This window comes from Rosa chinensis, chromosome 6, assembly GCF_002994745.2.
Source record: "Rosa chinensis cultivar Old Blush chromosome 6, RchiOBHm-V2, whole genome shotgun sequence".
NCBI lineage: Eukaryota > Viridiplantae > Streptophyta > Magnoliopsida > Rosales > Rosaceae > Rosa > Rosa chinensis.
This window is the reverse complement of record NC_037093.1, coordinates 51955258-51977180: the sequence shown is the minus strand read 5'-3', so window position 1 is coordinate 51977180 and position 21923 is coordinate 51955258. Positions and strand designations below refer to the sequence as shown.

Below are 21923 nucleotides of genomic sequence, written 5' to 3'. Positions count from 1 at the left end.
CACAATTCATGTTATCTCAAACCGCTACCTCAACCACAAATTTCTCATAAGCTATATTTTAATTGAAAGAGTTCACTTTTAACTATTGCTATGCCCAATCCCTGTGTTATGGGTTTAGTTCTGATCCAACTATATTCAAATAGTAACTGGTTTTATTAGCCAACAGGTCTGAAGGTACCTTAATTCCAATAATCATGTGCATGAGATTCATTATGGAAATTATATAAGAATGAGTTCCCTTCCCTTCACATGATAACTTTTTACAAGTCATACATATGTAACTAAACAAGATATTACTAACAGGCAACATGTGGCAGGTAGAGTAATTCCAATAGATTCTCTATAATTTTTGTATTATACGGAAGCAAAAGTCAAAACTTTAAGCAATTTTTCTTCTCCAAGTCCAACCAATTCCCTATTTTACAGTAATTTCTAAAATTTTCATAATTCTTCCTTAAAATTTTAGAGATTGCTGTAAATTTATAGAATTCCGTTTTCTCTTTCCTCACTATCCCTAAAATATAGATAGTTATAGGGAATCTGTTGGAGCAAAAGAAGCTAATTTTTTTATAAAATAGAGAAAAATCAAAATATGGAGAAGCTGTTGGAGTTGCTCTTAAGAAATGATCTGAAGTGCTTAATTATGAATCATGGATAATGTGCATGCCATAAAAAATCTGTGTTTATATAATAATTTATCTAACCTGCAATTCTTCAGCTGGCCGGGAGCTAGGTTTTGTTGAGCAAGAAATTAATTGATTAATTAATATGGTGTAAAACCACTTCCCCTTTTTATGGAAAGATAGAAGCCCTGATATTCAAGCAATATATCGAAGCACACACCATCAGTTGGACAGAGATGCCACAGTTCTCATTATAGACGGTTGATATGAATGATACGATAAACTAATTAAGATGACTCCAGATTAATTATAAACATAAATATATGACACATGAATTAACTATATAATTAGGTTCATCAACTGTAAGGCTGCCTGTTTCACACACACACATATGTCTCATTCATCATTCATCACATAATACCACATTTCTTACTTCTTTTCTTGAATCAGAATTAGATAAATCAGGGGCAACTAATTACCAAATTAATTAACCATGCGCAAGGGAAAGGTGACCGAAAATGCTGGAGACTGGAGCTCCCTTTACTACAAATAATACTAGCTAGGGTTAGTATTAGCTAGGTTGTAGTGCTATTATCATCATGCTGCTTTAAGCAAGAGAAATTTAACTCAAATGCAACTAGTTGTACCTGAAGCCAGAAAGGTCGCAAAGTTTGATGCAATTTTCAAGCAGTTCATGTAACCCTAACTGCAACTCAAACAGAATGGCTGTAATGAGGACTATTATTATGCGCGCATTTGATCAATATCAAATATGAGAACGATATACTTAAAAAATTTAAGCACTGTTTTAAAGGTTTTCACTATAAATATTAACAAAATTAACATCATGTACGGTAAAGACAATTAATAACATTGTTGGTTCAATATATATATGCTGGCCTCGACATATTAGTTTAACAAGCCAGAGAGAGATGCTTTCTGGAAATCAACAACAATCAGGAAAGAAGAAAGACCATAGTTAGGCTATTTTCCTAGCTCCCAAATTCCAATGGCAGATAATATACCAAGAAAGAAGATTGCTTTTATTGGGATCGGATATATCTCTAAATTTTAGGCACACCCTCATCTTATCCTTCTATGATAAGTCATAAAAGATCCTTCACATTTATTTCAAGGAAGAAAAAAAAAAAAAGTAGTTATGCATAGCAAGAGTCATATATGGACACAATTATGAAATCTGTTTGAGCTCGGTTGTCACTGGTTGAAATCAGATACTCAATCAATGGAAGTAAGGGATCTTGCTAGCTATGTCTACTTCTCATTGTAAGCAATTCTATTAGAGTCTGAATAATATTCTCTAATCTTGGTAGCCTCTGATCATTAAATTTGTCAAGTAGGTCACAAAATCAGGATATATATATTCTTTATGTTGAGAATTAACAATTAATACTCAATTGCACATCTCTATATAAGTAGTTGTTTAGTGCAACAGATTATGTTTACCTAAGAAACGGTGAATATTGACAAATCGAACTATGTGTCTTAGGTCAAAAGTTTAGGTCTTCATTTGGTCCAAGAACTATGTTAAGAAACTGAAATTGCTCAATCGGAATCAGATCTATATGTACATCCAGTTTTTTATTTTCAGAAATCCACTATTATTTAGTATATAAAAAATCAACACAGTACTAGATTAAATATGAAAGAAGCAGTAGGGTTTCGATCGGGCCAATTGTATTAACATTTCTAGGGTTCATACTCACCTAGCTAGCTAGCTCATATAAGTACTACAGGAAAAAGATAAACTGAAGTGCATGTTTTAAAACTGACATAGTGAAAATTTCAACCGATGAACTCTTGTCTTGCACTGAGCCCTTTCACCTCAAGAATGCTGATCAACATAGCTGAAAGCCATAGATTGAAGCTCATCCACGTCCCGATCATAATTACCCCAATATTGCCTGTTATTCATTTGCATGTTGAAAGAAGACAGGGAAGGAGACACCTCTTCAAAGCTTCCATAGGACGCATTTTCATCCCGGATTCCTGAGTTTTGATCATTATTACTACTCCCAATGGAGTTTGAACTCATAATTCCGTTCTCATAGTATGATGTTGTTCCACCATTATTGATATGGTAATTTGAATTGACTTGGGGCACTGAGTTAGATGAATTCTCTAAATCAGGAAACCAATTCTCGTTAGGGTTTGCTACAGCTGCAGAGCCATTCACAAAGCTTTGAGATGCTTGATCCTTGAGGGAAGCTAATTGTGCCTGGAGGTTGACAACCTGCAAAGTTCAAATCAAAACCATATCTTCATCAATCAATTGAACATATGAAGAAATTAAACAGAATCAATTAGGTTTTTATTCAATATGTTCAAAGTCAAAGGGGGGAATACCTGTTGTTGGAGAGCAAAAATATGTGAAACACAGCCATATATGGGATCTTGGAGCCTGGCCTGAGCTTCATATGAGATAGTCACTGCAGCTTCACAACGATCACTCACCGGAAGGTGAGCCAGCAGCTTCGACACATTGCTTGCGCCGAAAACCTTATGGATGGCAGCAAAATGGGTAGCGCCATTTTCATGGCAGAAATAAGGTGCAAAAATACAACCCCTCACACATTTTCTTCTCAAGAACTTGCAGGCTCCACAAGGAGAACCAGAGCCAGTCATGATCTTGATGAGGATCTCTTGGTTAATTGGGGGAGTTTTTGTGTGGTTTCTGCTCTCTCTTAGCTGAAGATACTTGTTCGCAGCTAGCATTCTTTTCACCATGTATATAAACACTAGGGGAAGAGTGGAGGTGATCATAAAATAATGAATACTTAATAGTATTGGGTTCCCTTAATGGGCTACATTGTTCATTAATGTTTTTTGCTTTAAGGGCCTCTTTTACCTTCCAGCTTAAACTCCTGTACTCTCTCATATATTTAGATTCCATTCAACATCCTTATACGACAAAAGAGCCATCACTAACCAAACACATTTCTACTCGTTTGATGATCAACTGGATCTGTATTTTAGTTTCCACATATTCTGCAATGAGTGTAGTAATACATGTGACAATAAACATTAATTTCCTTATATTTGATAGGCAGCTACATTCAATTTTAGTGAATATACATACTACATTAATATCAATGAGAGATTGAGGGTTATAATTAAACTAGGTATATAATTAGTCAGCTAGTAATACTTATATATCTACATCTCTATATAGTATCTTTGAGTCCTTGACAATGCCAAAATCATAATTAATAAACACAATTACACCCTACTTATACGAACATTTATTCTTACGCTTGTCTGAGTTTAAATCATCATTCCACTATATCGTTTCTATGAGCCAAGTAGTATAGCATGAACTAGAATATTATGTTATAGCCCTATTGGAAATTATGTTCATTGCATTGATAGGAACTATGGTGGCCGGCTCTAGCCTATAGGCTAGAGCTCTAGTTGTTTCTGCCCAGTTCATGGAGGTGCGAAAATGAAGGGAGATTAGAGCTCTCATTTGTTAGGATAGTTTTGAGAATATTACTAGTTGACGGATTTGAGAGTTGTGGCTGGAAGCTTTCTTGAGTTATTCCAGAATCGAAGTTGTTGACAACCTCAAGTGTGCCGGTTTGCCCCAACCAAAGCCGCGAAGTTTACCTGCCTGCTACATCGTAATGTTGATCTCTTATGGTGCTTCTTCGATCATCAGCTTCCACCGCGGAACTTTCTTACGACCAAAACAAATAGTAAACTTTGGATAATTAAATGGGAGCTAAAAAACGGTACTCCGACAAAAATGTGGTCAGGACATTAGACAAGCTCAAAACATCAAGAATTAGCTGGACCATAATTAAGTAATTAATCAACACAATTAGCCAGGTTAGAGAACAATATGGCCCCTCTAAATCATAGAAAAATGATCAAGCAACACAAGCATATTTCATAATTAATAGTACGGAGTTTCACAAATTGGAGAACATTTTCTAATCGATCCGATCGATCAAGTGTTCAACTATTTATTGAATGTCAAACAGTATTATTTGTTGGAATGTCCCAACATATATGGTTTTGGGATTCATTAAGTATGATTATCGTCGAATGCTGCTTCAAGGGAGCAGAAAGATACAGAATTTAAAGAAAGCATATATTCGAGAAGTGAATGAAACCAATAGATAATGACACTGGAAGGCAACATTAGCTATTAGAATTGATACCCAGTAAAGCAAACACAAATAGGAAGAGGATTTTGATGATGATCACACTCTTTGCTTGATTTGTTAAAGTTCATGGAGTCACGGTTTGTCTGAGCAATAGTGTATGTTTAATCATTATCTAATCTCATTTTTAATCATAATCACTTTTTCCTGTCACCCACAGCTGCTAACATGTAGACGTGCATTTAGGCCCTACTTTCCTAACTTAATAATGACACCCCAACTTAATTAGATTACCCTTCTTTCCAGCTCTCATTTCTCCATTTACTTCTTGAGAGAATATTACAAATGGTCACTCAAGTTTTACATATTCGACACTTTGGTCTCTTACCTTTTATATATATATATCACTTTAGTCACTTTAACCCTGTTATTCACTTTAGTCACTTCGTTAATTTTTTTCATTAAAAAAAATTATTTGCCACAATATTAATGATATTTTTGTCAAACCAATTGTGAAAAATTGAGAAATCTGTATTAGAATGATTGGGAGAAGTGATTAAAATGAGATAAAATGTCCCTTGGGTGACTAAAGTGATTGACAGAGTAATAGTTGAGTGATTAAAATGATATATTTGAAAATTGAGTGACCAAAGTGTCAAATAAATAATAGTTGAGTGACCATTTGTGAAATTATCTCTTACTTCTTTACAATCATATTACCTTTTATTTTACTTTTGGGAACAGATGGACTTTGAAACCGAGATAGAGATTTGAATGCGGAGACCTCATTGAAATAAACAGTAAATTTGGTAATATATGACATTCATGATCTAACATTCTCATTCTCTAAACAAAACAAAAGCCTTCTGCAGAATGTGAAGTAGTGAACCAGCAATAATTGAGCTAATGTGAAGTTGCGAACCAAGTTAGATAACCCAACTGATGTTGCCAAATCGATGCACTTACACTGTTCAAAAAGCTGCTTATAAAACCTTGAATCAACCTCTCCCAAAGCCAATCACAACGCCAAACGCCATCTTAATTATATATTCATCATGGAATATGGATAAAAATTAAGTAACCTAAATAAGAATTGCAGATGAAAGATGAAACCCTAGCTGCCTGACGTCGTCATCGACCAGACGACCACGAAAGGTTTGTGCATGGCATGGAGAGATACTTATATATATATACATGGACCTCATTGGAAACCACTAGCAATACACCTTTTTCTCTTCATTGAGTTCATTCAGGTGTATTTGTTGGCCACTTATTGATCGATCATGGAATTAAAAGTTCAGAGTGATGTTGGAGACAACAAGGCACATATGTACTGGTACATACTAAACACATATATACACTGCAAAGAATAATAATTCCTTTTCTTTGCACTATGTATAGAACCAATGTATAATATGTATGTAGTAGATAGGAGATGATTAATCTTTAAGGAGAGAACCAATAGAGTACACGTACATCTGTCTAAAGCTTTTGGGTGTAATCAAACAAACACCCGTATAAGCATAGATCTTTCTTGTACCGCTAAAGCCACACACATTTGGATTGGAACAACTAATGCTAGCATTTTATTGTTCTGCTAGTATTTTAGCCATCATGCCAACTTAATTAATTAGGAGGCGGGGGGGGGGGGGGGGGGGGGGGGGGGGGGGGGGGTGGTGTTGGATAAGAATAAAGTGGTCGACTTTTTTCATCTGCGCCCTCTTTATTTTTGTGAAAATGATATGAAAGAATTTCTTTTCAAATAATGTCATACCAAATTTCATGAAACAATAAATTGTTGAGACAAATTAATTAGCAGAAACGAAGAATGTGGAGCTTCTTTTTTTTTTTAAACCCCACCCCCACCCTTGATGGGGCTCGAACTCTTGACCTCTTATATATGAGACCAAAGCCTTACCACCCCACCAAACACACACACCCGAATGTGGAGCTTCTTTATCTCTAGTATATAGCGTCAATAATTGAGACAATAGATCAATATATAAACCTTGCGTAGTCCATTAATTTGAGCTAGACGCGCAAATGACCGTTATATGTTATATTCAAGATGTCAATCAAAGTACTTGGAGAGCATCCGTCACAAAAAGTAAACAGAATAATAGAGTTTGCTTGGGCAATTGTATTCTATTTGAAATTATTAGTTTTCTTTACTCCAAACATTTACCATCAAAAATTTTGGGGCTTCTCAGTCTGTTGCTTTTATCAGGAACCCTAGCGAATCTTCCGGCGTATTAGAATGGTGCTCGTCCGGTGGTGGCCCTGCATTTCTGTCAATCTTGATCGTGTGATGTTGGGGTTGGGGTTGCTGTTGAACGGGCCTAAAAAGCCGGTTGATGACTGTTTTCAGTTTGTTTTTGGCTTGGAAGTTGACAGCATTAGCGCCGAATCCTGATCTGTGGTCGCGTTGAGGCATGTGGGATCAACGGGGACATGGTGGGCTGAGGAGCAACGCACAGGTGGTGGCTTTGATGAAGGCGTAGGCAGTAGGGTTTTCAGGTGGTGGCTTGGTGCCGTGGAGATTGGTCTGTATTGGGTTAGGTCTTCTCCTGTATGGGTTTCACTGAGGTCTCCGGATGGCAACGTCGGGTTAGTGATGATGGTGGTATTCCTCGTGGCAGCGGCGGGGCTGCTGTGTTTTGTTGTTGACGACTGGGTTGGGCTATTTGCTGTTGGGCTCGGGCTAGGGCAGACTGTTTGTTGTTGGGTAGTGGCCTCTATTTTTGTTTTGTTTTGTTTTAGCTAAACAATTCCCTATTTTTTTAGGGCACTATGCTTGTTAGTTTACTCAGTGAGCCCTAATAAGTGTAGTTTGCTTGTCTATTCGCTTTGTTTTTTCATAGCTTATAAACTGAATTTTAAGTGAGCGCTAAGTTCGAATATGATAGGTATATCCCTATATACCATTATGGTTTTCATCACGAATTCTTGATCTAGCAGCAGCTTGTCAGTAGTAGGGTATATAAGAGCATCTTTAGCCATACTAGCTATTTTTGAGTCAAATTTTAGCCAAAATAGCTAAAACGTCATTTTAGCTAGCTACTTTAGAAATACGTCTGTATCAATGCTCTCTATTTTAGCTAATTTTGAATTTATATTACTTTTTAAATAAAGATTAAATAGTTTAAATGTATTTATAATTTGTATAAAATAACTCAAAATGAATGCTTTAAATTATAAAGAGCCACATCTCGCTCTCTCTCTCTCTCTATATTTATGAGCGAGATAGCTAAAGGTTATAATGGAGAGTCATTTAGGAGTCTGGTGCAGCTGTTAAAATAAATAAAAAGCTAAACATGCTCTCTAAAATAGCTAAGGAGCTAAAATAGAGAGTCTACTAAAAATGCTCTAATGACCTACTTGACAAGAGTTTTATACTTTTATTAATTGAATTATCATTTATTAAAAAACATCAAAAAATTTAAGAAACAACCACTACCTTAGGCACACTCTTCATCGTTGAATATAATTCATTGAATGAATTTCAATTTTGTTTCTTTTGAGGGAATTCAATCTGGAAAAAGAAGTAAAAGAAGGCACGTGGGGAATAAGAAGAAATCGCGATCGAATCTTTATACATAACTCCTCAATTATGATGTTGACACGCCGCACGAATGGCACTGTTGAAGGGCCCACAGTTGCAATCGCCACGTCAGTACCAGCTTTCTAAGATAGAATAGCAAAACGATAAAATACGAGTCTATGTCTATGTACCCTTCTAAATTCTAAATCGTCAGAAGGAAACGTACAAAAGACTATGGTCAATAACTTGCAAATTATTACTGTGCGAATCTCATATTCTATTACCCTTGGGATCCTAACCAATTATTTTTTTTGTTAGTAAATTATATTAACTTGACAAGATAATTTTAGATTAGAAGTTAAACACTTGTGATTAACAAAGTTATCCGGATAACACGATCTTGAATGAGCCAAAATGGATGAGAATATTGAGAGCATGCGTGTTCACATTCACACACACAAACACACTTATCTCGAACTAAGGCCTTGGGTTTGGAATGATAAAGAAATAAAAAAAAATTTTAATCGAAAGAGGTCAGCTATTTATTGAAATTGAAAAATTACAGCGATACGATGCCTAAAGATATCGAAAAGGAAATAAAACAGTACGAAAGAAAAATTACAAATGAACTAGAAACATTTAAAAACGTAAGAGCAGCAAGACTTAACCAGAAATCAATTATCTCCTCTTCTTTTTTTTCACTGTCTTTTTTAACAAGATTAAACCTCCTACATTGTCATTCCTGCTTCATTTTGTTTTTGTTGTTGTGCTCTTCTTTATCTCGTGCCTTATAGGCTTATCTTGTTGAGCCATGTCGTATTATTTATAAAGTATCACCAAATTGGTTTGTTCGATGCTGTGGCCAATTATTGTGCTTAAATAGCATTAGTAATGACTTCAATAATGATGCTAAATCATACTCATATATAGCTTGGAACTTGCATTACTTCGATCCAATCGATAATCTTGCTTAACTCAATTATAAAATGGATTTGTGTTTGTCTCACTATATAACAAGTGAAATAAGACAAAAATCTAAGCTCTGGTTAGTATTGACCAAAACTATAATATATATACACCACAAAAAAACAGAGCATATTCAAAATTAGGTCATTATTAACATTTTGAGATTATTAATTTTTGTCATGCAAGATAAAAATATAACAACATAACATATCAACAAACCAATGATCAAGAAAATCTTCTAATATACAATAAAGTGATACTTATGATCAAAACCATCATCATATATATTTGCGAATGAGATTCTCAAAATAATCTTTAAGTACCAAATTAATGAAATGAAGTTACTGCTATTTCAGTATTTTCTTGATTCATTCTTTTAATGAAATGAGAAGGCTTCTTCACAATATTTTTAATTCTAATTTCTTTTATACAGAATGTCTCAAAAAAATGAATGGATTTTACGTTTAATTTTTTTGTACACAAAAATTAAATTAAAATATATTTAAAAAAATGATGATAATTTTGGTCCCTTGATGGACCAGTCAAGCCGACACCAAGTTTGCACGTAGGGCCATGGCACGTGTGTGGATGATTACCACATATCTAGGGTTTGAACAACTTCTTTATAGTTTATTCCCTTATCATTTGTTATTCATCTAGAAGAAAATATGCTAATTCTTCATGTTTTTAGTTTGCTAAATTCTACATGCAACCCAATCAAAATGTTTTTGATCGATGTGACCCATATTAGAGAAAAGAATAAGAAGTTTAATTATCAAGTACTTGAAACTGATAGGATACACTCATTGAGATTGAGACTCCAAGATTAATCAACTACTTAATTGAAGCTTATTTTTTTATAGTATAAGCAACAGGCCGTCCTCGATGATCTGATCATCCTGATGTTATCGATCTGACAGGTGACTAGCTCTAGATGTTCAAACTTCAAGCACATGAAACATCGACTATTTCGGTTTCTGACAAACTAGGCATCATTGAAAACCCTAGCCTCTTTCTTGATGATTGAGAAACATATATATAAATATGTATCTATATAATTATGTACAGTATTGCACACGTAGAAAGCTTCACGCTTTTAACCTAATTTATAGAAACATAACTCTGGTTTTTGTTTAAATTAAGTGTAGTTTGAATAGGGGGCAATTCTTCAAAGTCATACCAATAATGGGGGATGAGTCTGATATATATAATGAGATAAGTGAAATCAGGAAGCTAGGTTGTCGTTTCGATTGCAATGGTTATTATCAGAAGAGATTATTATGAGAATGATGGATTTGTTCTCTTCTGTAATTTGTGGAAATATAATGGTGGATCACGATGGAGAGCCTTTTCAATGACTTGGGCTGGTGTTTAAGCTTTGAATAATATTAATTGCTAATCACAGGCTTAGACAATCTGGGAGAAGCCAACAAGAGCTTAAGATAGAAGCTAAAACTCATTTGAGTCGTGTAATTTTGGGAGATCTTTTGACCAAGTGCTTGATTAGCCAATAGTGGTAAAAGTAAAGGTGAGGTCCTACAGAGGTTAACGTTTCTCTATGACTTTCTGAGTTTAGCAAGGGATCAAGTTCATGCTTTGTTTGACTGTAAACTGATTTAACAACTTCCGAATTCCTTCTTGCCTGATCTCTCGTAGACCTTGAATTGAAAACCCTAAAAGCATATTTTGTTTAGGGGAAATGATCATTTACACAAAGGGTGAGGCTATTTCCACCCTACCAAATGTTTTGTTCACCCTACAATTAAACTTTTACCCTGAAACTTCCAATTTTACCCTCAAATAATTAAGAAAAGAAAAAAAAAATCACTATTGAAAATGTAAAACTGGAAAAGAAAAAAAAAATAAGCACACCATCGTGGTGTAACCCCATGCCTTCTAGTTTTTTATTTTTAACTTTTTCATTTTTTTCCTCTTCTTTATTTTCTCCCTTCATCAGTTACTATGTCGTAAAATCAAACACGAGTCACATGAAGTAAATCAAAATAATAGTAACCAACAATTCTTTTCACTTGTTGCTATAGCTTGAAAATTTAATTTAACTAATTGTTTGGTAGACTAGCGATGAAGAAGCTGAGATGATAATTTTTTTTATTTTTTATTTTTTTGGAATAGAAAGCTGAGATGATAATCGGGATGTCTGTTGGGTAAAATTTTATTTATTCATAAAATTGTGCTTAACTACAATTATTTTTTCTGTTAATAATTATACTTAAGGACAATTTTGGGCTTTTAAAGAAAAAATTTAATTGTAGGGTGAACAAAACATTTAGTAGGGTGGAAATAGTCGCACCCCTAAATTTAGGGTTAATTAACCCCACTTATCCAAACACTCTAAGAGTTTGACCACTTAAACAACAAGTTATTTTAAACCCAATTGCCCAACTCTTTCTCTGTGGGTCTGTTTTCTTCAAAATTTTTGATAGTTTTGCCCTTTTGTAACTATCAAGATTCAAATCTTTAGCAAAATGAGATATAGAGAGAGAAGCTCCTGATTTTAGAGAGAGAGAGGATCGGCATGATTTGTAGAGAGAGAAGCTCTCCATTTTTTAGAGAGAACCTCTGCCATTTTAGAGAGAGAGGAGCTGTGCGATTTTTAGAGAGAGAAGCTTTGGATTTCTGGAGAGAGAAGCTCTACTGTGATTAACAGCATGGACCGAGATCAAGCTCTTGTTTGTGCTCCTTCATCGCGGTTTGCTTCTTTTCTTTATCGATCTCTAATTATTTGATTTTAGCTCAGTTTAATCTGTTTGATTTGAATTTCTAGGTCTTTTTGTGTACATTGTGTTAGTTTTGAATTGTTGTGTTAATTTCGAACTGATTTTGGTGAATCTAAGCTTCGTGTTAAGTTTGAATTGGTTGTGAAGTGTTTTTGTAGTTCTAATTTGTATTTCTAGGTCTTTTTGTGTACATTGTGCTAGTTTTGAATTTCTGTGTTAACTTCGAACTGATTTTGGTGAAACTGAGGTTCTTGTTAACTTTGAGCTGGTTGTGAAGTGTTTTTGTAGTTCTGACTATATTATTGGGGGAAAATAATTTGTCTATTGGGGCCAATAATGTGTTTTAATTGTTATTATATAATTGTTGTTTACTGATCTTTTATTTTGTGTTCAGAGTAATTTATTACAGTTTATGAAGTGTTTTGGTAGTTCTGAATACATTATTGGGGGTAATAATATGTTTATTGGGGCCAGTAATGTGTCTTAAGTGTTATAAAGTCTATATAATTGTTGTTTAGTGATCTTTTCCTTTGTGTTCAGAGTAATTTGGTACTGCTGTTTTGGTTGTTTTGATCATATTATTGGGGGGGGGGGGGGGGGGGGGGTAATAATATCTTTGTTTTGTTATTTTTTGCAGGAATATGGATGATCCTTTGGTTGCTAGGTGCATTTATTTTGGCAAAGATTATATAGTTCCTCTGAATCAATGTATGAGCTATCCTGACTTGTATGAAGACATTTTCCATAGGTGCCAGTTTTTGCCAAGTGATGTTATTGAGCTTCAGTATTCAGTTCCTGGTTGTGAAGTTTGTTTTCTTCATTCTGATCCTGATTTCTAGATGCTGTTCTGCAGTGCTAGGGTATATCAGTTAGATTGTATTGAGATTTTTGTTTCAAAAATTGGTGGAAGTTGCAGCAAAACTTATTAAGTGGATAGCGTATTTGTCTAATGAGTAGAGTTAGGGCTAGGCGTTTTCACCTAAGAGACCAAGAGACCGAGAGACCGGTTTGATCCGGACTGAAACCTACTATTCGGGTCGGGTTTGATAGCTGAATTTCTCGGTTCGGGCTAAACCGAACCAATTAAAGGGTTCTTCGGGTCGGGCTCGGTTTCCATATTCAGGGGACTGATTAGGACCGATACTTCGTACTTGTCTACGTGTCCAATTTTAGTTGGTTCTCAGCTGAGTCTATAGAGGATAGCCTAAACTCACTTGCAGGAAATCACCCAATTTCATTTCTAGTCTTCGACCTAAAGACCCCATTCCATTATTCCAAGCCGTCCTCTTCAGTTCGAGAAAACGATCACTTCTTTTGTTCTTCAGTTCTTCTTCACTCTCGACTCTCGAGTGTCGATCAATCACCCATGGATTTATCCACTGCAAAAACACCACAAACTCAATCCCAATCCCAATCCTTAAGCCATTCCGAACCCAATTCAAATTCGGAATCGAGTAATGCAAACTCCAATTCCAAGTCTGATCCCTACACAGAAATTGCTGAGAATAATGTTGTCGTTGCTGCAACTGCAAGTATTGGTACTCCATCTTCTGCTGGAACTCCATCTACGATGACATTGTCACGACCACCAAAACCAAAAAAGAGATCGAGGAAGAGTACATCCACAAGGTCGAGGGAGCGTTCGATAGTATGGGAGCACTATGAGAAGATTGACAAGCCATTGTATGAGTTCAAAGATGGAAAGAAGGTCCAGGTTGGGACTACCAAGCGAGCCAAATGCAGGTATTGTTCTACAGACCTTGCTTGCAATCTATATGATAATGGCACCAGCAGCTAAAAGAGGCATATAGAGGTTGTGTGTAAGAAATACCCTGGTAGGATAGATCTGGAAGAGTTTCAACAAGTGTTTGTAGCTGGTGGGAACTTGAATGAACCTTCTTTAACTATGAGGGCATTTAGTCAAGATGCTTGCATAAGAGCTTGAGTTGAGATGATAGTAATAGACGAGCTGCAATTTAGTCACCCGGAGAAGGAAGGGTTTCAAAGGTTTTGTAAAGTTGCATGTCCTAGGTTTAAGACTCCTTCTAGTAGATTAGTTGTAACCACATTTTGGAAATTGTATGATGTTGAGAAGAAGAAACTTAGGTAGGTGCTAGCTAGCCACTGTGTTAATTTAACCACCGATACATGGACATCGGTGCAAAATATAAATTACATGGTGGTTATAGCTCATTTCATAGATGGTGGCTGGAATTTACACAAAAGAAATCTTAACTTTTGTGTAATTCCTAATTATCAAGGGAACACCATAGGAGGGCTGCTGGAAACATGCCTACTTGAATGGGGAATCGAGATAGTGTTGACTATTTCGGTGGATAACGCATCCGCAAACAAAGTTGCTATCGATTACATTAGGAAAAAGATACTGACTTGGTAAAAACAGCCTGTTTTAGGAGGTAAGTGGCTTCATGTGAGGTGTTTAGCTCACATTCTCAACTTGATTGTGAAATCAGGGTTAAGAATGATGGATAAATCTGTGGCTTCGATTAAAAATGCAGTTTGTTATGTTAGGAGTTCGTCTGCAAGGCTTGATGTTTTTAAGCGATGTGTTGCCATAGAACAATTGGATTGCAAGAAGGTGTGCATATTGGATGTGCCAACTCGGTGGAATTAAGTGGCTTCATGTGAGGTGTTTAGCTCACATTCTCAACTTGATTGTGAAATCAGGGTTAAGAATGATGGATAAATCTGTGGCTTTGGTTAAAAATGCAGTTTGTTATGTTAGGAGTTTGTCTCTAAGGCTTGATGTTTTTAAGCGATGTGTTGCCATAGAACAATTGGATTGCAAGAAGGTGTGCATATTGGATGTGCCAACTCGGTGGAATTCCACCTTCTAAATGTTGTAGCCCTTAAGCTTCGAAAAGGGTTTGATCGCATGGCAGAAGAGGAAGACACAAAATACAAGGGTTATTTTGATGAGTAAGAGGTTGAGGATGATGAGTGGTTAGAAGGGGCAGAATCAGAAGATGCAAACATAACAAAAGAGAAGATGAAAAGGGTAGGGCCACCCATCGAAACTGATTGGGAAAGGGGTACTGTTTTTGTTAATTTCCTCAAGGTAATCAGCCACTTTTCAATTCTGCATTTAAGTTTCTACATTTCAGAATACACTTTACAGTTTCTTTAATAAATTTGAGTTCTGCATTTTCAGTTTACAGTTCTGCATGCATTTACAGTTTACAGTTCTGCATTTCAGTTTACATTTTCTGCATTTCACTTTGTACTTTCTGCATTTTAGTTTACAGTTTTCAGTTTTATGGTGGCTACTTTTCTGTTTTAGTTTACGGTTTTCTCTTTTTAGTTATGCATTTGTGTTTTATTTTTTGCAGTTTCATGCTACTTTAATAAATCAGTTTTTTTATAATGGTACATTTGCAGGTATTCTATGATGTGACAATGAGGATATCAGCCACAAACAGTCCCACAGCTTAGAAAGCATTCCATGATATCGTGGCAATTGAAGCTGAGATTGACGACCTCTTTGACCGGCCTGAGATGTGTAATGGAAGCAATACAGAACAGCTCTTGTTTGAGATGGCAGTGAAGATGAGGAGTAAGTTTAAAAAATATTTTGCAAGCCTCGATGACATGAATCACTTACTTTTGGTGGCTCTGGTTTTAGATCCTCGATACAAGCTTCGCAATTTTGAGAGGGTATGTAGAATATGGCTTAAACTTGATCGTACAACAATCAAGCATAGGTTTGCTGAGCTGAAGGAATTACTGGTGAACCTCACAGACTTGTATTCATCATCTTTGGGCACCAAAAAGATGAGACCAAGTGGCAATGAGGCTGAGAAAGCTACAACAAGTAGTACCGGCAGCTCTAGCACAAAAATTTCAAGAACCCAAATGAGTGGGAAGATGGCTGCCATGCAAGCTGATTGGAAACAAGAGTTGGAAGACTTAGATCAGACTGTGGTGTCACACGAGGTGGATAGATACTTGCTAGACCCTATTGAAGACCCTCCAGAAAATGAAGATTGGAAGCTTCTGCAATGGTGAAAGCTTAATGGTTCTAAGTACCCCAATCTTGCATTAGTGGCCAAGGATGTGCCTGCAATTGAAGCAAGCACAGTTGCTAGTGAAAGCTGTTTTAGCATGGGGAGGAGGGTACGTAATCGATCCATTCAGAAGTTCACTATCTGCAAAAACAGTTGAAGCATTGATATGTTTCCAAAATTGGTTGAGGTTAGAAAGCATTCAAAGCATCGAATATGTTCCAACAGTTGAGGATATGTACTTCTATGAAGAAGTTGAGAGAGCTACAATTTGAATATTTCAAATTTGTGTTTAATGACTTTACAATTTGCACTTTCGTGATAATGTGAATTGTTCTTTCGTAGACCATATGCTTAAAGATACAGTAGCTAGTGCACAAGTCAAAGCTGCCAAAGGGAAAGGAATCAAAGGAGCAACTCCATCAACAAAAAAGCAACAAGTTGTTCCAGCAATGAACAAGCAAGAAGCTTCGGCAACATAAAAAAAGACAGTTTCCAATAGGCCAAAAAAATGAAGAACTATATGAAGTGCAATATAGTTGGTCAATTTCGAAGAATTTATGCATTATTAGATTTCAGTCATTTAAGATTTCGAGTATTGAACATTTGAAGTTTTGAACCATCATTTGAATATAGTTGTTAGCTGATGATATGCAAATATTGTTTCTGCATGTTTTTTATTTGCGTTGAACTACCCCTTTTTTATGCAGGGTGGAGCCCTATGAGTTGAATCAATGGTGTCATCATTCTCATGATTCATGAAGTTCCTGCCTTCCTGGTTTCTGCCCTTGTCGTTGAGGGTTCAAGAGTCAAGCAAGACATGGCTTGAAGCCTTAAAGTTTTAAACTTTTAATAAGTGTTGTTTTTGATTGAAATATTGAACTGCATTCTAGTGATTGTTTATGGGCTTTTGATTGAAATATTGAACTACATTCTAGTGATTGTTTAAGGGGTTTTGATTGAAATAATTAACTGCATTGTAGTATTGTTTATGGCTTCAGTTGAGCGTGTTTAGTTACTTGAGTTTATGACTGTTTATCTGTTTATATATGGCTTATTGGCTTTAGTTTCAGTGCATATTTGGATGACTTAATTGGCTAAGTTTGCATAGTTGGATTGGATGGCTTTACTGCTTTATTTGCAACTTTGGATAGTCTGCTACTTCATATTTTGCATTAAATTTGCAACTCATAGAAGATTCAAAATTGTTTCAATCTGTACTATGCAGTGTGTGTCTGTGTGAATCTGCAATTCTGCAGTAAGTGCAGTAAGCACAGTTTTGCAAAGTTTCTGATGTTTTGTGCAGCTCCATTAGCTTATAGCTTTTATCTGGGATTATGAAAATTGGAAGCAAGTTACCTAAAGAATGAAATGAGTGAAATCTGGAAAAATAAGTTTCTTGGCCAGAAAAACCGAAAGACCGGCCCGATTGTTTTCGGGTCGGTTTCTCATCGGTTTTAATGCTCAAAAGACCGATCTGGACCGAACCGATAGTGCCGGTTTCGATCTCGGTTTTCAACTTTTTCAGATCGGATCGATCTAAACCAGGCCCTAAGTGGAGTTCATATATCCATCATATTGTAAACTAATTTAAAACCCAAATGAGTTACTTCTAATCATCTTTATAAAGATTATTGGGGGGCAGTAAACTTTTTATGACCCTCCAATAAACCTGATTATTTTGGGGAATGAATCTATCAACAACTTTTTGAAAATGACTTGTAATAATTTGAAGGCAACAAAAGTAATGTCATTTCACCATAATTGGAAAATAAGTTCAATACAAGAATGTACAATCCCTATTTTTGGAATCCTTAAGTTAAATTCCTACTTTCAAAACAAAGATCCTATACTTTACAATACATTCAAAGTTAGATATCATGTTCAGGATTTCAATCTTCACTTCTTTGCTTGATTCATTAAGAGTCATAATTCTCTTTAGAATTCTTTTCCTCATGCTGTCCCCAGCTTTCTTGCTTGGTTCCTCTTCGAAATCACTCAATAGGTTGAATCTTGGTCTTGCCATTCTGCACGCAAACAAAACCAAAATGATTATTTCTGTGTATTTCCCCTCAACAAACCATCTTAGACTTTCAAAATCAAAGTTTCTAAAATTACTGACCCCCAATAAAGGAATTATTGTGGGGCAATAATATGTCTATTGGACCCCAGTAGACCACCAAATAAACTCCATTTTCAATCAATAACAGATTAGTGTACTTTAATAAACGCAAAGCAACAGAAGACTTTATAAAACCCTAATTTCAGTGATTAATGAACCACAGTTAAGATATTATTGGGGGCAATACTATTGCCCCAATAGACCACTAAAAATACACTTAATTTTCAATCAATAACATATTAGTGTACTTTAATAAATAGTGCAGTGATTATTGCCCCCAATAGACATATTATTAGGGGGCAATAATCTTTTTTTTTTTTGGATTTCGACTCCACAATAGGCGTTCAATGAGTCTCCATTTCTACTGAATTAATAGTTTATAATCAAAAAACAACATTCACAATAGTATTTCACACGTATGAACTAGAAACCCTAGATTTCACAGATTTTTGCACATGCAAAGTATATTTCATAGATTTCACAGATATGAACCAAATTTAAGCTATCAACAAGCTTAAATATTTATGTAATCGATTTTGCTGAAAACCTAAAAAACGAATCGAAAATTCAATTTTTACCCGAAGCTGGCGAAAATACAACCGCTTCCAGACCTTGAATCTTAATCGCCGGTGTTCGGTGAATATTGTGGTCGTTTACCCAGAGAGAGAGAGAGAGAGAGAGAGAGAGAGAGCTGAAAAGGTAAAGTGAATCGAGTCGTGCTGTTAGTGGGTAGAGGGAGTAGCACGGTTTGTAATTTGTTTGTTTTCAGATCCCAGACGTGTCGTTGCACTGTTAGTTTAGGTAAGTGGGCACAAATATCTCTTGGTAGAGTGTTTGAGTTTCTGTTTGGCCTAATTCGGGTAACTGGTCACTGCCCATTTTGTTTATGCATCTCCTAAACAAATAGGAACATACCCCATATTGCAGGTTTTATTTATTTATTTATTATTATTATTATTATTATTATTATTATTATTATTATTATTATTATTATTATTTATGATTCGCAAGCATGGCTCACGCATTAATATTGAGATATGAGCGACATACTTTGGCTTATTATAGAAAACTGAGTTCCATCCAAATGCTCATATTGGAGTAAAATGTACGTGCTTTTTACATCTTGATCAACTTTAAAAAAAGACAAACAAACAAAATTGGTTGCAATGTGAAGAACACCTATTCTGAAGGGTGAAGGGTTTTCGATCGAGACCTTCATATATATGTTCTTTTGGGTAGATCATTACGTTACTCATATCATGTCATGTACATGAAGATTAAAGAGATCGAAGTGGTAGTCTGGTAGATATACTATTGTTTTAACAATTTAATTTCTCCTTGAACCTTTTCTTCTTGCCTTTTATTTGGAAAGTGGTGTTGTTGAAGTTGTGATTAACCTTGGATTCCATTACACACCTAGACTTGGCCTAGCTAGCCAGGTCTTCCAATCAAGGCAGACTAATTGTGGTGGATCGACATACTTTACAAAGGTGACTAATGGTGGGGGAGCTTGATCGATTACTGACAGATTAAAATGATTGAAAAGCTGAAGTTTAATTATTAGCTAGATCTAGAAGTTATGCCATAGGGAACTTTCAATTAACAAAAACATGATTAATTAATTTACCGCAAGACTCTGTCTTATGGAATTGACTAACAGAATTCTATATCTTGTCTCTATAACTGCTTGTTGCGCAGGAGTATTTTCGAAATAGATCTGATCTTAGCTGAGACATTTTCACTCATGAGTGCCTGAACAGTTAAACTTTAATGGCAAAACTAGCAGAACTATTAATTAATTACCATTACATGAAACAATGGAAACAAAAGATAAACTTTAATGGCATTCTTGGGTAGATCATTACGTTACTCATATCATGGTAAAGTTTACATCAGAAACAGGAAATTATATGATAAGATACATAGAACTGACGGAACTAAAAGAAAATAATTTTGATTATGATTCTGGGTGTCTATGAATAATTGAATACCCTAGTACTGCATACGTCTTTGACATTCATCTAGGGTTTGACACTAGCTAGTAGCTAGCTTATATTGCAGCATCATTATGCAGCAGCAATTAAAAAATGGAAAAATCCTCTTCAAATTCCCTACATTAACTCCGGCTCTGAGGCCTCAATATCGTCTCAAGAATGCTGCTGGCAATTAACTCGATCAAAGTCATCCTTCGTATTTGTCTTTAGGCTTGATCAAAACTCCACTGCATACTGTTTGTTTGCATGTGATCTAATGAGATCATGGAATTAGAAGACACCCCAAAGCTTCCATATATGTCATTTAGTACTTCTGGAACCATAAAATTTTCGTCATTCCCGAAAGAGATGGGTTGTTGCTGATTCGTCATGTTTAAATTTTCCGAGTACTGAAGCCAACTTGGGTTCATTGAATTGTCAGAGCCAGTGGAATAGCTTTTAGCTGCTTGTTCCTTGGCTGAAGCTAGTTGTGCCTGCAGATTAAGAACCTGCAAGAAGAGTTTACATATTAGTAAAAGTGACTACTAGCTAAAGTAGTGTATATACACGACTGTTAAACAATGTAATCAATTTAACTAACCTGTTGTTGGAGAGCAAAAATATGGGAAACACAGCCATAAACAGGATCTTGAACCCTGGCTTGAGCTTCATACGAAATTGTAAGCGCAGCTCTGCAACGATCATTAACAGGGAGTTGAGAAAGCAATTTCGACACATTGCTTGCTCCGAAAACCTTATGGATGGCTGCAAAATGTGTAGCACCTTGTTCATCGCAGAAATAAGGTGCAAAAATGCAACCCCTTGCACATTTTCTTCTCAGGAACTTGCAGGCTCCACAAGGAGAACCAGCAGACCCTGCCATGTTGATCTTTGAATTAAGAGTTAATCTGTGGTTTAATGACTTTAATACTTACCCTTATATATGATCTGTATGCAGTTGTGCATAGCATCAGCTTAATGTTTAATAATATGTTTAATGACAATTAGTGAATACTAAATTGGCATAGGTTCCCATTATGGGCTACAGAGCTCACTCTTATTCTTCCCTTTTTCCAATCAGCTCTCAACCCTCAATACTAAATCTTCATACTCTCAAATAAGATTCCTTAAACGACAAAACATCCATCAGCAAGCTATCAACCAAACTTATTTTCTTCTTTCATATCTGGATCCATTATAAGATAAATATTGAAGTCATTTTTTAGTTCACTCAAAATTATGAGACTTATATGAGTCAGTAACAGGCCAAATAGCATAAACTAATACATGCAGAGACTTAAAAAGCTGGCAAATGGGTGTGGATGCCATTGCTCAATTGATGAATCATCAGATTTCACCCATCTCTGTGTAGATTGGTACATGAATTTGATCATCCTATCATGTTATTCAAGAACATTTGATAAACAATGAAAAAATCGAACAATGTGAGCAGTTTGATACAGGAATCAGTCATCATTTCTTGTATTCAGCTATGCAGAAGTTCAACAGTCCAACAATTTATGACTGGTCATTAATTAGATTCATCGATCATATGAATGTGTGATAATTAACGGTCTAACAACATAACATTTAAAAAAAAAATCACTCCCTGTTCATCTATTGCTTCATTTGTTTATGTAATTATTTATCCTTCCTGCAATGATTCAGGTGTGTGTGCCAACTCAATGTACCAATTAGATAAAGAAAAGTTCAATTACAAATTTACAATAACAAGAGAGTTAACTCTTTATACCTTGATCTGTTCTCAAGGCTATTGACTCCCACTTCAGAGTGAGGGCTTCATGAGTTTTTAA

The 21923-nt window shown here is 35.5% G+C and overlaps 2 protein-coding genes across 2 annotated transcripts; both read right to left on the bottom strand.

Moving 5' to 3' along the window:
• Window positions 1-2260: 2260 nt before the first annotated feature.
• Window positions 2261-3329, bottom strand: LOC112174717 (LOB domain-containing protein 29). The gene is made up of 2 exons (XM_024312510.2): window positions 2988-3329; window positions 2261-2874 (listed from the first exon to the last, which is right to left on the bottom strand). The coding sequence occupies exons 1-2, from the start codon at window positions 3264-3266 to the stop codon at window positions 2467-2469; spliced, it is 687 nt and encodes a 228-aa protein (XP_024168278.1). The 5' UTR covers window positions 3267-3329; the 3' UTR covers window positions 2261-2466.
• Window positions 3330-19977: 16648 nt separating this feature from the next.
• Window positions 19978-21203, bottom strand: LOC112168957 (LOB domain-containing protein 29). The gene is made up of 2 exons (XM_024305890.2): window positions 20711-21203; window positions 19978-20618 (listed from the first exon to the last, which is right to left on the bottom strand). The coding sequence occupies exons 1-2, from the start codon at window positions 20990-20992 to the stop codon at window positions 20337-20339; spliced, it is 564 nt and encodes a 187-aa protein (XP_024161658.1). The 5' UTR covers window positions 20993-21203; the 3' UTR covers window positions 19978-20336.
• Between the last annotated feature and the right edge of the window lie 720 nt (window positions 21204-21923).

Coding starts and splice junctions, on each gene's coding strand:
- LOC112174717 (XM_024312510.2), bottom strand. CDS start 3,266: ATGACTGGCTCTGGTTCTCCTTGTGGAGCCTGCAAGTTCTTGAGAAGA. Junction 2,875..2,987: donor TTTTTGCTCTCCAACAACAG/GTATTCCCCCCT, acceptor TGAACTTTGCAG/GTTGTCAACCTCCAGGCACA.
- LOC112168957 (XM_024305890.2), bottom strand. CDS start 20,992: ATGGCAGGGTCTGCTGGTTCTCCTTGTGGAGCCTGCAAGTTCCTGAGA. Junction 20,619..20,710: donor TTTTTGCTCTCCAACAACAG/GTTAGTTAAATT, acceptor CTCTTCTTGCAG/GTTCTTAATCTGCAGGCACA.